Raw genomic sequence first — 16,893 nt, 5'->3', positions numbered from 1 at the left:
GTCCTGGAATACGAAATTCATCAATCGCTGGTAAGTTGCCTCGGCATTCTTCAAGACGAAAGGCATTTGCTTGTAGCAGTATGTGCCGCTGTCGGTTACGAAACTTGTTTTTTCTTCATCGTCTTTATGCATTGGTATATGGTGGTACTCTTGAGCTGTATCTATGAACGAATAGACTTCATAGCCGCTTGTTGAGTCGACTAGTTGATCAATTTTCAATAGAGGATAACTGTCCTTGGGGCATCCTCGTTTCAGATCTATAAAGTCTATACATAGTCTCCACTTTTCATTCGGCTTCCTTATAAGCAGTACATTTGATAACCATTCCGGGTAATACACTCTTCTGATGAAACCGGCTGCCAATAATTTGTCTACCTCAGTTCTGATACAAATTTGCCTATCCAGCACAAAAGCTCTCTTCTTCTATTTCACCGTCTTTTGTGTTGGGTCTACATTTAGCTTATGTGAAATGATTGCCGGGTCTACCCCTTCTATCTCCCCTGGGGTGTTGACAAATTCTGCTTCGTTTCTGATTAGCATGTCGGTTATTTCTTGTTTTACATGTTTAGGCAATTCGGTGCCTATCTTGACCGATCTCAGGGTTATTCCTGTCAGGTCCACCTTTTCTAACTTTCCATGTGGTTCGAGTTTTCCCTCATCCGAGTCTGGTATTTCCATTGTTTCTATGGCCAAGGCTTCTGGCACACCTTTCATGGAAACTAAGTAGCACATTTTGGCTATGTCTTGCCTTCCTTTGACCGTCACCACGCCTTCTTCGGTAGGAATCTTCATTGGCAGGTATTTGATGCATGTGACTGCTCCGGTGTTGTATAGCATCGGTCGTCCGAGGATAACGTTGTAGGCGAGTGGCATATTCACTACCATGAACAGAGACTTATATTTTTTAGTAATGCCGACTAGACCTCCCTCTGGCGTTCCGCTCTCCTTTCCTAGTTCGACTGTCAATTCAGCTACTCTTTCTGCTCGTACTGGTGTTCCTCCCAGGCCGACAAGAGGAGTTCTAACCGGTTTGAGATTCAACACCGAGCATCCTATCCTGAGGTATGCCTCTTTTATAATGAGGTTTACCGAGCTTCCTTCATCCACTAACTGCCTCATTACCCAGAAGTTTTCTATCAGACTCGAGATCACCAAAGGGTCCTGATGTGGGAAATCCACGCCTTCTCCATCTTCCGGGCCAAAGCTGACCTCAGGTAGAGGTTTGGTTACTGTTTTGCGTCTGCCTCGCTTGTAATCGGAATCAGCCATTCCTCCTGCTATTATGTTGAATACTCCTGATACATTTTTCCTTTTCGGAGGTGGCCCCTCTTCCCTCTTGCCGCTATGCTCTCCTCGGTTGTTCACTCCCGGGTTATAACTTTTGCTCTGTGCTACGAAATCTTTCAAGCGGCCGACTTGCACCAATCAATCTATTTCTTTCTTAAGGCTTTTGCATTCATCGGTGACGTGCCAATAGCCATCATGAAACTGGCAGTATTTCTTTTTGTCCCCTTCAAATTGTAGCTTTGGAGGATAGCGTACTGGTTCATTGTTGTTCTGAATCCACATCAAGATGTGCAATCTTGGGGTGTTAAGTGGGATGAAAGTCTGGTCCTCTATTTTGACTGGTCGATGTGGCTCCATCCGAGGAGGTATGGGCTATCATGGTTCTCTCGGCCTGAACCTGTCTTGCCTGCTGTTCTGGTTGAAGGTTGGCCTTGTCATTTGAGGTTGCACAGTCGTTTGAGCTGCTTTTCTCCGTTGTTCCTCATCCAAATTCATATAATTCCATGCTCGGTCCATGAGCTGGGAGTAAGTTTGTACAGGATTCATAATTAGGTTGTCCCGGGACACCATTATTGTCGTGTTGTCCTTCATCGCGTCTATCACGGTGTCATCATTCAGGTTTTCTACTTCGATTGCCTCGGCATTGAACTTTCTAATGAAACTTTGCAAACTTTCCCCGGGTTTTTGGTAGCAGAGTTTGAGGTCGCTGGACTTCTTTTTGCATTGTATGCTCGGCGCAAAATGAGTTCGGAAGGCTCTTGCTAGCTCGTCAAAACTTTGGATGGATCCTTCTTTTAAGCTCTGGTACCATACAGCTGCAGGTCCTTTCAAAGTTGTTGGGAACAGTTTGCAAACAGCTGCTTCGGATAACCTTTGTACCATCATGACTACTTGGAAACAACTTAAGTGGGTGATCGGATCTCCTGTTCCGTTGTAATCGTCCAGCTGTGGCGTTTTGTAATTCAATGGAAAAGTTTCGTCTCGGATTTCTGGCGACAACGAGTTTCCAATGTTCAGGAAGCTCGTGCTTCTCGGTTCCCTTCTTTTGAACTTCTCCATCTCGGTTCTCACCTTTTCTGTTATTTCCTGCTCCAGATTTTTCTTCTGGCCTGATCCTACACCTGAGCTGTGCACATTTTCTTCGATTTCTACTCGTTTTGGAGTCTTTCTTGGTCCTTCGGGTGTTTTATGTCCGGTTTGGTTCACGTGTTCATCTCTTGGGATTTGATGTTCTTGCTGGTTTTTCTCTGGAGTGGCTTCCTCGGGTGTTATTTGTACTTGGTAGAACTCTGGTGGGTGAGGAGGTGGAGCTGGCACGTATGGTGGGGTGGGTGTGTTACCTCGAGAGGTGGTAGGGGGTGGTGGCCGAGCATGGCCTTGTTGGACCTGCTGGAGGATAGCTAAATGTCGGGCATGGAACTCGATGTATGTTGATAATTTTACTCACCAACTCATAGTACTCGACAAGTCGAGGTCGAACCCACAAGAATTAGAGGTTTAAAGTGAATGAAATCGATTATGAAATTCAATTCGGAAAGCAACGAAAGAGATTTGTTTCGAGTGACAATTAATCAACTAAAAGTAATACTAATTAAACTAACAACTGCACTAACAATAAATAATTAAAAATACTAATTAATCAAGAATTAAAGATGCCTAGAGGTTGCTAATCATACCAATTGAATCCTAGGTAGAATAGATCGGGTCTATGGATCATGGTTCGGGTCAAGCTATTCAAAGATATCAAAAATCGCTCTCTCAAGCCGGAGGTTGAAAGAACCGCTACTTGATTGAAACACCGAAATCTAACTCACTCTCGCGCAATTAGATTTCGATAGAAACAATCAAGCTGATTAATTCGCAAACTACACAACCGCACAAACCATACATCAGTCTCGTGCATTTAGATTTCGGGCTCATGCTAACTAGGTTCGCTCAATTAGATAACTCTCGTTCTACTAATTGAGCAAGAATCAAAGATTAAGGGATCAACTTAATCTAGGCATTAGGTCCAAGTTAACACAACGAAACCCTAGTCCAAAACCCAATTCTAATCACCTATTCATCATACAAGGCATTCATAACAACCCCTAGACTAGGAGTTTAGCCTACCATTACTAAGCTATCAATAATAACTAAGCAATAATAAATAGACATAGTTAATGTAGAGAAATTTACCTTAAAAGGGAATGAAGAACAATCAAACATTCATAGATAATGAAGACCCAAATAATCAAACTTGCATTAATAGGGATTTAATACCCAAAATCTGGAAATAATAATGATGAACACCAAGAACAATGTTGATTCTATGCTAAAAGTTGAAAGAACAAAAGACTAAAACTATAACTACTTGATTGATCTCTCAAAAGTGGCTACCTACAATGAGCTAAAAAGATAATGTGCTATATATAGTTAAGCCCAAAAAGGAAATAAAAAAAATACTATTACAAGTTGTTTGTCCAAAAGTGGAAGTGGGCTAAGAGAGCACAAGAATCCAAAAAGATTTGAAATGCTGAGAACAAGGCCTTCTCAATCGAGAAGCTTCATTAAACTCAGCTTCTCGATCGAGAAGCATGAATTCCCAATTCCCTACAACTTTTCGCCACTCTACTCGATCGAGAAGCAAGGTGTTTTTGTGCTTCTCGATCGAGACCAAGCAGAAGGAGGCTTCTTTTGATCTTCACTTTGCTTCTAGCCTTAATCCATCTTCCGACTTCCAAATATCTTCGATACTTCGCTCTTTTGGACTCAAAACCCTTCACGTACGCTCCGTTTATCCTGAAACACTAACACACGTAATAAGAGACATAATCACTCAAAACATGCGATAAAAAGCATACAAAGCGATGTAAAAGTGACTCGTAACATAAAAAGCATACAAAGCGATGTAAAAGTTGCCGAGGTGAATGTAAGGTTGATGGGGGCTACACCAGGTCGTAGAGAAAAAATTTGGGACATTTGATGTGTGGGTGTAAAGTACGAGGTTGGTGGGATAGTTCCCGAGAAAGGCATTCCCCACGGATACTGAGTGGTAATCCCGGATGTTGTGCCTATGTGTGTACCACCTCCTGACGTTGTGGCCGGGCAGAACGAGATATCGCCGGTAGCTCTGCGTGGTGGGGCTTTTGGTCCATCTCCCGTGGCGTTATCGTGGGTATCTGTTTCCCTTGTCAAAGGGTCATCACCTTCTACTCTACTCATTCCTACCGCCCGCTAGTGAGATAGAAAGGGAGAAACTTTTTTACTTTCCTTCCCACATACGGCGCCAAATGATAACTTATGAACGGGGGGTGCATCTCAGGTCCGGAGGAGTCTTCAAAAGCGTTCCTGAAAACCACAACACAACCGTGAGAAGGATGCCGGAAGAGGACTCCGGCAAACCACTCCGACGGTTAAATTAGTGGATGTTTTAGTGAGAGAAATAATAAGAAGTGAAAAGTAGTTAAGGGTTGAGAGAAAAAGAGTATTAATCTTTTACCTACTTTTTCCTAGTCTTTTATATTATACCTTTGTTCCTCTTTGTCTGGGCTGACAAGTCTAATGTAATTCTCTTTGTCTGTGTAGAGATTGTTGGAAATGTCAGAGTACTTTATGTCAGGCTATTGTCCTTGTAATCAGTGGTGATCCTACTCGGTTTGGCCGAGATGGTAATCTGTGTTTTGAGGGATCCTGCTCGGCTGACCGAGATGGGCATTTGTGCTTTTAAGGGATCCTACTCGGGCGACCGAGTAGGTCTTTTCTTCATGAGTCTGGTCGGTTTATCCGAGATGATTCTCATTCTTAGGGGCGCCCGGTTTGATTGGTACCGAGTTTGTCCTTTGTTATTGCTTATCTAGTCTTTCTTTATGGATGATATCAGTTTTGGTGGTAAGTGTGCTCGATTAGGTTTCTTTTTGAGATTGTTCCATCTATCTTGTTATCACAAGTCCCCCCCCCCCCCGTCTTTACAGATATTTATGTCCGTGCTCGGTTTATTTTTTTGTTAGGTTTTTGTCTTGTTCGGTCTTTTGACTTACTCAGTGTTTACTCTTTGATGCCTTTTGGGTTGCTTGCTTGCTTTGTACGTTTTGATGACACGTGCCTCTTATTTACTGCTGCCTGTTGACATCTGCTTCCCACTAGCACATTTATTGAGGCGTCGTTTCAGTTGCCCCGCTTCGGTTTCTATATAAATCCTCATTTTTTTCATTTGTTCAGTTTGTTTTTTTCTTCTTTCTTTGCTCTCTTCTTGCCTTTGCTTTCCGCCTTCTTGGAGTTTGATTCTCTACTTTCGAAGATTTCATCAGTAAATTCTTCTTTTCTTCCATTTTGATTCTTTTTGTTACTATTTCTTCTTCTTTTTTCTGTTTGTTCTTCGTGTTTTTGAGGTTTTCTTGTCTGTAGGTTGGTATAGTTGGGTTGTGTTCTTCGTGTTCTTGAGGTTTTTTTTATTATTTTATAATCACTACGAGTGTATTATACTTAGACCAACACTTTAAATTTTAAATTATTATACTTTTTTGTCTTTATATTTCTTTTTAAAATATAGATATTATTTATTTATTATTTTCTCTCTCTTAAATTTTCTTTATACACTTTCATCACAAGTAAAAATTGATACTCAACACTTTTCAAAAATACATATAAAAATGATATGGTGGTAGAACAAAAAAAGTTAAATTTACATCTTTAAACTTTTATTTGTAATACGCAATATTTATTATTAGATTTGAACGGTATTTTTAAATTTTTTAAAATTAATATTTTATTTTAAAAATAAAAATATCATGTTTATATAATGTGAAAAAAATATTATTATTATTTGTGATTTTATATACAATTATTTTTACAAAATAAATTTTATGAATTATATTTTTAAATAATTTATTATAAAGAAAATATTTTATAAGAACTAAGTTTCAACATATACAACTACATTTATGATATTGATTGGTATTTACATTTATATTTAATAATCTATTATATTTATAATATTTTTTAGGATTAATTGCAAACTCATACACGAACTTCACCCTAATTTGCAATTATAGCATAAACTTTGAAACTTAGCAATGTTAGTAATCAACTTTACACTTTTGGCAAATCGATACTTCAAACACGAAAAACACTAACGTGGACATTGTAAGATACCGCCATGTGTCGTTCTGTGATTGGTCGGTGTACCAATTTGCCAAAAAATGAAAGTTGGTTACTGATATTGCCAAGTTTCAAAGTTTATGTTGTAATTGCAAATTAGGTAAAGTTCGTGTATGCGTTTGCAATTTACCCTATTTTTTAAATATTATTATTTGTATTTTAAAGATTTAAATAATATATAATTTATATTTAATAATTTTTTTTAAAAATAGTTAATGATGAAAATTTTAATATGTAAATTTAATAATTTTAAATTTTCAGTAATCGTTGTTATCAAACAGACTTATTTAATTCAGCACTTAAAATAATCAGCAATTATTATTTTCAGCACTTAAAATTCAGTATTTAATTTTTAACACTTAATTTTCAGTTTATCAATTGCCACCGGAGTGTATAAGGTACAAAATTTCATTAATTTTAAACTAATAGAATAAATAAATATAATGAAATGAAATAAATAATTTTAAAATGGCTTAATCATAAAAAAAAGGGTAATCTACACAAAGCCCCTAAAAAAGTCTCTTTCTATTGTTTTTACCTCACAAAAATAAAATATGCGGAAATCACTCAAAAAACAAAAACAATTTTCACAAATCGCCCAATACCTCAAATTCAGATAAATTCATAACAAATAAGACAACTATACCCTTGCACATAGATCTACAAATTTCTATTCTCAATCTACTGTTTCACTTTCCCCGACCACCAACCACTGCCACATGTTTCCGGCCACCGACCACCGGCTCTACGGCAGCAGTTACTTACTCACTTCCAATCTCCGGCCACCGACCACCGGCTCTACGGCATCAGTTACTTACTCTCTTCCAATTTCCGCCAATAAAAAAGTGCACAGCAAAGCAAACAACAACAATCAAATTTAGAAAAGAAATTTTCCATTCAATTTGAAGAAACAACTGCTAAAGATATTTAGAACGCATCTTTTCGGTACCGGCCATAGCAACAAGCGTATCTAGAAAGCTTGCGAAAAGAGACAAAAAGTTAAAATTTGAAATGGCGGAGGAACAAATGAGGAAGAGACTGAGTTCGACGAGTTCGGGCATAATTGGCGAGACCTGAGAAGTGCGGTGCATAATATATAGTGGCGGAGAACCAGTCAGTGAAATTGAGAGCATAGCCATCGTTTTTTTTTTGGGACAAGTTGTTGGGGCTTTGGTTTTGAAGTTTGTGTAGGAGTGGGAGAGAAAATGGTTTGAAAGCCATGTGGGTGCTGTGTTGCGCGTGAATCAAGGTTGACTAGCAGTGGTAGGTTTAGTTTTCAATGCGTTAAAGCACTTTTCAAGCTGTAATTGTTTAAATAAATAATTATTATATCTATAAATATAGTGAATTTAATCAATTAAAAAAATTGACAGTAATAGTATCTTATTTTGGTTAGCCATTTCATAAAAAGATTTATAAGCTGCAATTTAATTGTATTATCAATAAAAATTATTAGTTCGGTTTACATTCAGTTTATAGTCATTTATATTTGGTCATTGTAACTTTATGCTTAATTTATTTTATAGTAGGCTACATCTGATTCACATCAGGTTAATTTCTGGTTTTATAGACTGTCAAATACATTTCACTTAAAAGAGATATTCAGTTTGTATATTACACTAAATTTCAAAATTCTCTCTATATATAAATGTCAATTTAAAATTGTAAATAGTAACCATATAAATTTTATAAAAATTAAGGTAGTTTAGTTCATATAGGTTCACATCTGGTTCACATCAGGTTGATTTTCGGTGTTATAGACTGTCAAATATATTTCACTTAAAAAACATATTCACTTTGTGATTACACTAAATTTCAAAATTCTCTTTATATAAAATTCCATTTAAGATTGTAAGAGCAGCAAGATAAATTTTATTAAAAATTAAATTAAGATAATTCAGTTTTGATATAGGTTCACATATAGTTCACACCAGGTTGATTTTCGGTTTTATAGACTGTCAAATATATTGCATTTAAAAGAAATATCCAATTCGCGATTAAACTAAATCTCAAAATTCTCTCTATATAAAATGTCATTTAAGATAAAGAACATCAAGACAAATTTTATTGAAAATTGAATTAAAGTAGTTCAGTTTTGATATAGGTTCACATCCGGTTCACATCAAGTTGATTTTCGGTTCATATTGAGTTCATATTGAGTTCACATTCAGTTTATATTCAGTTCGCTTATAAATTTAATTTTTTATAGTCTAAATTATCAATAAATTAATTTAATTAGAATAAATAAATTTTAAATTTATAAACAATTTAAATACTGAATACTAATTTAAGTTTAGGAAATTCAAATAACAATTTTTAAAAAGTTCAAATACTATCGGTGTAATTTAAAATTTATAATAGTTTACAAAAAAAGTTTTCTTTGGATTGACATTAAATTTAAATTAAGTTGACATTACATTTATATTAACTTTATCCTAAATTTACTTAGAGTTTACATTTTATTCATACTCAGTTAATATTTGGTTCACATTCAGTTCATATTTTCACATTGAGTTCACATTAAGTTTAGATTTAGTTCACTTTATGAATTTAATTTTTATAATCTAAATTATCAATAAATTAATTTAATTAGAATACATAAATTTTAAATGTATAATCAATTTAAACACTCAATACTAGTTTTATTACAACCACGTATCTGACCACGACTACCTCGGGTCCGACCATCAAACTACTATATTTTTCAATTTTAACAAGTGAAATATTTTATTAGTCTTACTCATGTATTAATAAAGAGTGAAAAATATAGATATATGTATAGTTTTTTATTTTTTTAATTTTATTTTACAAATTAATATATTTAATAATTTTAAATTTTCAATATCCTTATGTCACGACCCAAATTATTAAGCCGAGACCGGCGCTAGGGAATGGGAGTGGTAGCTCCAAAACCCGTAGCAAGCCTAAAACCACTAATAATTTTTCGCATTTAAAAATATAATATTGTACAGAAAACGTTTTCAGAAAACTCTTTTAAATAATCTAATGTTAGATATTAAAATATCACATTGGAGTTTACATTCAAAACTAATTATTTGAAATCAATTCATCCATCTTATATAGACACCTACTGACTACTTCAGCTCTAGGAACTCATACTTGTGCAAGTCCAATGACTTCTGGCACAATGGAGATGGTTTGTCTGATCCGACTTCTAATACCTGCAAACATCAGAGTGAGGGGTCAGTATTTGGGAAAATACTGAGTGAGTATGCAACTTATTATCGGTATTATCAAAATACACATCGCATACTCAACATATATAAATTTGTCTCAATATAATATGGAAATAACATAATATTCACAAATAGCAGATCCGACCGAAACCCTAATCTTAAACTCTTAACTTATCTTATTCCGAATATTCGAATCAAACTGATCCAAATGGTCCGACCCGAGAGTGTTCACACTCAACCACGTCAGCCGCGACCAATCTCTTAATCTCAAAGTGTGAGTCCAACTCACTGGTGGGTCCAACCCACTAGATACGGGGCTCAGGTTACACCGTAACCGAGTTCTCACTCGTATCATATTCATATCGTATGCGCATTTCATAACCTCATAGACAATCTAGACACGCTAGACTGACTCAAATACTGGTGATCACACAGCCTATTGACACCCAATAGGTAGTTGGTTTCTTCGGATCGCACACTAGATATTCATATTGAAAACAATGAATATTACAGCATTCATGTAATCTAATTCACTAAACACAACATCTTATACGAGCGAATCATATATAATGCGATGTATTAATAATATTCATAATATATGAAAATAACTTTTATAATAATAATACGCAAAAGTAAATTGCCACTCACAGTGACCGCTATTCTTTATATCCGAACGTAAGCTCCAATAGACTGACCCGTCAATCTTTGCTGAGCTCCTTGGTTCATCATACTCGTAGCTCGATAGCCCGTCACATCTATCATAGGATTCTATCATTAAAACTTATACTTAAAGAATCTATTCTAACGATTATTCTAACCACCAAACATGACCAAAAGCGCAAAACATAAGCCGTCGCGTTCTAAGCGTATCTTTCTTGATATCTATTACCAAATCTCATACTTACGCTTGTGTTAATACCATTAGTGGTGTTCAACTAATCAATTAAGGCTTGCTTAATATGTTTATTCCAAAAGCCTAGCTTAAAACGTCAAATTTCATGTCCATTTCATGCTTTCGGAATCTATTTTTCCCTCCCGGAGGTCCCCCGGAGGTCACGATCGAAGTATGGCACGTCGTGCTAGCTTGGCACGTCGTGCCCCTCATTTTTCATGAAGGGCACGTCGTGCCCTTCCTTGTGCACGTCGTGCACCCCTACTGGTGCACGTCGTGCACCCTTGTGGTGCACGTCGTGCACCTCTGGTGGTGCACGTCGTGCCCACGACGTTTTTAACGTCTCTGGACCATTTTCGAGGACCCAAATCACTCAAATCTCATCCTAACACATACCCAAATCATCTTAACACAAAAACCCACCAAGAATCCTTACAAAAACGATGAAAACCGACATGCTTTGGGCGTTACGATTCAAACGTAACAATTTCTCTCAAAATAGCCCGTAACTTCCGATTCTAACACCCAAATCAGAAATATTACCTTGAAATGAAGCTTGCGATTGATAGAGCTTCCAATTCCGAAGAGTTCTCCGCGAAAATCGTCCGAAACGGACGCCGAACGGCGAAACGGCGGCGAAACGACGATGATCGTCGTTTTTCCTTATCTAATACCCTTTTATCCTTCTTTCTCGATGATTCCATCTGATTCATATGATAACTTCTTATATCATGGTTAACTTGCTATTTTAATCCTTGTTTTGTTTATTTGTCACAACTAATCCTTTAAACTTTTCTTTCGTTCAATTTAGTCCATAACTAAATCGATTAACTCTTTAATCATAACTTATACGTATTATTTATATCCGATAAATAATACGAATCCCAATATTATTATTTTCTGTTAATGATATTTCAATTACTATTCTCGATATTTAATTGGCTAATTTGCACTTTGGTCCTTGAACTTTTCAAAAGTTGCAATTTAGCCCAAACGCATCCGCGTCCAAATTTTAAAAGGTCTCCGATTGACCCGAAACTTTTACCACTATTACTATAAAACATTTCGTGGACCTTGGCGAAATAATTACCTTTTTCGGGACTTGACTGGTTAAATTACCACTTTAGTCCCTGAACTCTAGTTTGGGACTTTTCTTGGCATTTTTCCTTTCAATTCAAATTCCAACTTTAAAATTGGAATATGATATTAAATTCCGTATAATTACTTTAATTTCTTGGAAACTATTTTCCGATATTGCCATCCTGGCGAATCAGAACTGGACACGTGGTCCAATTAAATACTTAAATATTTTGGGGTATTACACCTTATATTTTTAAAATCTAAAATTATAATTCATCATTAAGACCCTTAATTAAATTTAAGTGTGATGTGATGATAAAATTAGAAATTTAAGAATCAAATTCATTTTAAAACAACACTTGAGAACCTTTTTACACTTTATACCATTTTGGTATATCTTGTTCCTTTGTACAGGTGTGCAAGTGTAGGAATGAACAACAGCACCAGTAGAGAATAAATTGAGCAGTCTCGTTGAAAGCCACAATCAAATTAAACAACTCAAATGTTTACTCCGTGGGAATCTCCAATGACAGCATGAATAAGAGCAGTTGTAACAAGTATCGATACAACGAGTTGCACCGGCAGTCCGATGTTCCGGCTATCGGCCACTATAGATCTGATGTTCCGGCAGCCAACCACTGGAGGTCCGACCACCAGTAGTTAACCTGCGATGGTCCGACCACCGGTCAGATCAGACCCGACCTAGACCAAATCACTGTACATAAAATAGAGGAAATCATTGTGAAAAAAATGAAGTTAATGGAGGAAGAACATTACGGAGAAGAAGGAGAAATAATTCAGTATAATAAATGGAGAAAAATTATGAGGTGTAATAAGAAACACAGTAGGTAATATACACCTAGGGACAAAGTAGGAAGGGTAATTATAAAGGGGTAGGCATAGAAACTTGTTTTAAAAAAAAGGGGGATTTTTGATTAATTTTTTTTTTTGAGTCACTAATGTAAAGTTTTGAGTTTTTGGGTTATATGGTGACATTAATTCTAAAAAAACCTCATCTTTCCGATTTTTTTGTTTATGGCCCAAACTTTCAAAATCTTCAATTTTATCTCACATTTCATTTTTCAGTTTCAATTATAACCAATTGCTCAAATAAAAATGAAATAAAATTGAATATGTCGTCCATATTGCTTCATATTATTACAATTTATCATTTTACAATCAAAAATTCCAATTATGAAGTGTATATTGAATTTTTTTTCCATTCAAATTTGAGCAATGGGCTATGATTGAAACTGAAAAAAAAAAGAAATAGGCTAAAATATAAATTTTGAAAATTTGAACTATAAACAAAAAAAATCGAAAAGTTCGGGTATTTTTGGACTAATAAGCCTTCTAAAATTAGAAAGTAAATAAAGATAGTGTTAAGTTGATAGTGGGAATGATAGGGACATAAATGGGAGTGGAGGGAGAAAAAGTCAATTTGTTTGTAAGATTTCACACTGTCACCTCACCGCCACTTATTTGCATTTATATTTATTTAATAATCTTCTCTACCCATCAACTCAACTCCATCAAAGGAATTCCCATGAAGTATTTGGTGCTCTTCAACTGGTTTCTGGTGTGTTCATCCGCCGTCTCTGCTCTGAACTCCGACGGTTCTACTTTGTTATCACTCCTCACCCACTGGACTCACGTCCCTCCTTCCATAACTGCAAGCTGGAACGCTTCACACCCTACTCCCTGCTCATGGCTAGGCATACAATGCCACCCTTCTACTCAAACTGTAGCTTCTTTTCACCTCTCCGGTTACGCAATTTCCGGCCAACTTCCACCTCAAATTGGTAATCTTTCTGATTTGCAGAGTCTGGAGTTGCCTGATAACTCTTTTTCTGGGGGAATTCCCTCTCAGCTGGCTAACTGTAGGCTCCTTCAATACCTTGATTTGTCTTTGAATTACTTCACTGGACAAATTCCTGCAAGTTTCAACCATCTTCAGCGTTTGAGCTTCTTGAGTTTGTACTCTAATTCACTCTCCGGTGAGATTCCTCAATCTTTGTTTCAAATTACGAGCTTGCAATATGTTTATTTGAACGATAATAACTTCAGTGGTTCCGTTCCGGCTAGTGTTGGTAACTTGGTCCAACTCACAGAGCTGTGGTTAAATGGGAATCAACTATCTGGCACCATTCCTGAGACAATTGGGAATTGTAGCAGATTAGAAGGGCTGTATTTGAACGAGAATCGGTTAGTTGGTTCTTTGCCACACACTCTCACTGATCTCAAAAGCCTTGTGTATTTGTATCTTAGTCATAATAGTTTTCAGGGTAGCCTCCCTTTCGGGTTTGGAAATTGCAAAAACTTGACTCTTCTTGATCTTTCATTCAATCATTTTAGTGGGGGTCTTCCTCTAGATTTGGGAAATTCCAGTAGCTTAGCAACCTTGGTTGTTGTCCATAGTAACTTAGTCGGCGCCATACCTGCTTCATTTGGCATGTTAGACAAGCTTTCTGATCTTGATCTTTCTGAGAATCGGTTATCTGGCAGAATTCCTCCTCAACTTGGGAACTGCAAGTCCCTGAAAAGCTTGAAATTGTATAGTAACCAGCTCGAGGGAGACATTCCTGGGGAACTGGGAATGCTCACTCAATTGCGCGACCTTCAATTGTTTACAAATAATTTGAGTGGTGAGATTCCTGTTAGCATTTGGAGGATTCCGAGCCTTGAATACTTGCTTGTATACAGTAACCGCCTTTCCGGTGAACTACCTGTTGAGATGACTCAACTCAAGCAACTAAAGAATATTTCGTTATTTGACAATCAGTTCTCCGGAGTCATACCCCAGAATTTGGGAGTCAACGGCAGCTTATTGCAGCTAGACTTCACTAATAACAAGTTTGAGGGAGAAATTCCTCCAAATCTTTGCTTAAGAAAGCAATTAAGGGTTCTTAATATGGGTCAAAATCATCTTCGAGGCAGCATTCCTTTAGATGTTGGACGCTGTTCAACTCTCTGGAGATTGATCCTTCGGGAGAATAACCTGTCGGGGACCCTTCCAGAATTTGAAGCAAATCCAAGTCTGTCCTTCATAGACATCAGTAAAAATAACATTGCAGGTTCGATTCCACCTAGCATACAGGACTGTACTGCTCTTAATTATATTGATTTTTCCATGAACGAGTTCACAGGGTTTATACCTCCAGAGCTAGGCAAACTTGTACAGCTTGAGCTTCTTGATCTTTCTTACAACCAGCTGGAAGGTTCATTGCCATCTCAGCTGTCAAATTGCAACAAATTAGACAAGTTTGATGCGGGGTTTAATTCTTTGAATGGTTCAATTCCTTGGAGTTTTAGAAAATTGAAAAATTTATCCACTTTAGTTTTGAAAGAGAATCAGTTTACGGGGGGGATTCCGTCATTTCTGGCAGAGCTCAAGAAGCTGACTGATCTACAAGTTGGAGGAAATATGCTGGGAGGTGAGATTCCTTCATCCATAGGATCATTGTGGAGTCTGCAATATGCATTGAATCTGAGTAGTAATGGGTTGACTGGTACGATTCCTTCACAACTGGGGGACTTAAACAAACTTGAACGACTTGATCTCTCTGACAACAATCTCACCGGAACTCTGGAAGTTCTCGGAAGAATAAATACAATGATCCTGCTAAATATCTCATACAATCTCTTCACAGGTCCAATACCAGACGTAATGATGCACTTGCTTAACTCATCCCCCTCCTCATTCTTGGGAAATCCTGGCCTCTCTCGTGGTTTAACATGCACTGTAAATAGAAATAAAAAAAGCATAACACAGGTCGGAATTGCGATGGTAGTCACTGCTTTGCTGGTTGCTTTTGTGCTTCTTGGACTTGCTTGTATATTTGGTTTGAGGAGAAGGTGGAAAAAGGATGTTGAGATAACTGCTGATGAAGGTCCAGCTTCGCTACTTAGTAAAGTTATGCGAGCTACTGAGAACCTAAACGACAGATACATTATCGGGAAAGGAGCCCACGGAACTGTTTATAAGGTTTCACTGGGTGAAGACAAACTTTATGCTGCAAAAAGAATTTCATTCAGAGATCATAAAGGGGGAAACAGAAGTATGGTTAGAGAAATTGAAACCATTGGGAAAATCAGGCACCGGAATCTCGTTAGACTGGAAGAGTTTTGGTTACGAAAGGATTATGGACTAATACTCTATAGGCACATGAACAATGGAAGCCTTCACGATGTTTTGCACGGATCCAATGCACCATCAACTCTACCGTGGAATATACGCTTTAGAATCGCCATTGGAACTGCCCACGCATTGGCGTATCTCCATTATGATTGTGATCCTGCTGTAGTCCATCGAGACATCAAGCCACAGAACATTCTTTTAGACGGTGAGATGGAGCCTCATGTCTCTGATTTTGGCATAGCTAAGCTTTTGGATCAGTCGTCTGCTTCAGGTTCAGGGTACTCGTCCAGTGGCGTTGTGGGTACGATAGGGTATATTGCTCCAGAAAATGCATTTACGACGGCGAAGAGCAAGGAGTGTGATGTTTACAGTTATGGAGTAGTTTTGGTTGAACTAATAAGTAGAAACAAGGCAGTGGACAGTGTGAAGTCGGAATGGAGGAGCACAGGAGATATCGGTCGAATCGCGGATTCGAGCCTGGCAGAGGAATTCTACGATTCCAATGTGAAGGATCAAGTGATGAATGTGTTTTTGGTGGCATTGAGATGTACACAAAAGGAGCCAACCAAAAGACCAACTATGAGAGATGTTGTTGCCCAACTACAACAACTTTCTTAGCTAACTCCATGTTTATTTTTTATTGAGTAAAGTAGTATTATTAATTTAAAATTGTAGTGTTAAAATTCAAGAAAATATTATAACATCTATGAGCGGTGGGGTGCGACGTATTCCAAGTTTTAGCGATATCGGCATCAACGATAGAAAAAAATATAGGGCTGATTTGATACTCTGAAGCAGGTATTATCAAGCAAATTTTAATTTTTTTATTGATAGCCTTATAATTTGATTTAAGTTGCTTTGCCAAGTACAACTTAGCAGGTTTTTCTTAATTTTTATATCAATCTTCATTTAAGGTTTCAACTTATTGATTTTTTTTTTTATCTAAATTGTATGTGAGCTTTTTATTTTTTCAACTTAGAGTTAGTAATAGTGGATTTTCTTCCTAGTTGCTCAAGAGTTTGATCTATCTTTTACTTATGAGTTTTAAACCCTTTCTATTCTTCTAATTATATGCCACTGAATATAATTGATCATAATTCAGATAAAATGTTTTTTCATGTAATAAGGATACATAGGGATTATATTCAACTAGGTCGATG

General features: G+C 36.9%; 1 protein-coding gene across 1 annotated transcript; it reads left to right on the top strand.

Moving 5' to 3' along the window:
- Positions 1–13,062: 13,062 nt before the first annotated feature.
- LOC126677731 (receptor-like protein kinase) lies at positions 13,063–16,585 on the top strand. Its single transcript, XM_050372495.2, has one exon. The coding sequence runs from the start codon at positions 13,142–13,144 to the stop codon at positions 16,349–16,351; it is 3,210 nt and encodes a 1,069-aa protein (XP_050228452.1). The 5' UTR covers positions 13,063–13,141; the 3' UTR covers positions 16,352–16,585.
- Positions 16,586–16,893: the final 308 nt, after the last annotated feature.

The sequence above is a fragment of the Mercurialis annua genome, linkage group LG4 (genome assembly GCF_937616625.2).
Source record: "Mercurialis annua linkage group LG4, ddMerAnnu1.2, whole genome shotgun sequence".
In the NCBI taxonomy this organism is placed as follows: domain Eukaryota; kingdom Viridiplantae; phylum Streptophyta; class Magnoliopsida; order Malpighiales; family Euphorbiaceae; genus Mercurialis; species Mercurialis annua.
Note: the sequence above shows the minus strand (reverse complement) of the source record. Positions and strands in the feature narration are given on the sequence as shown.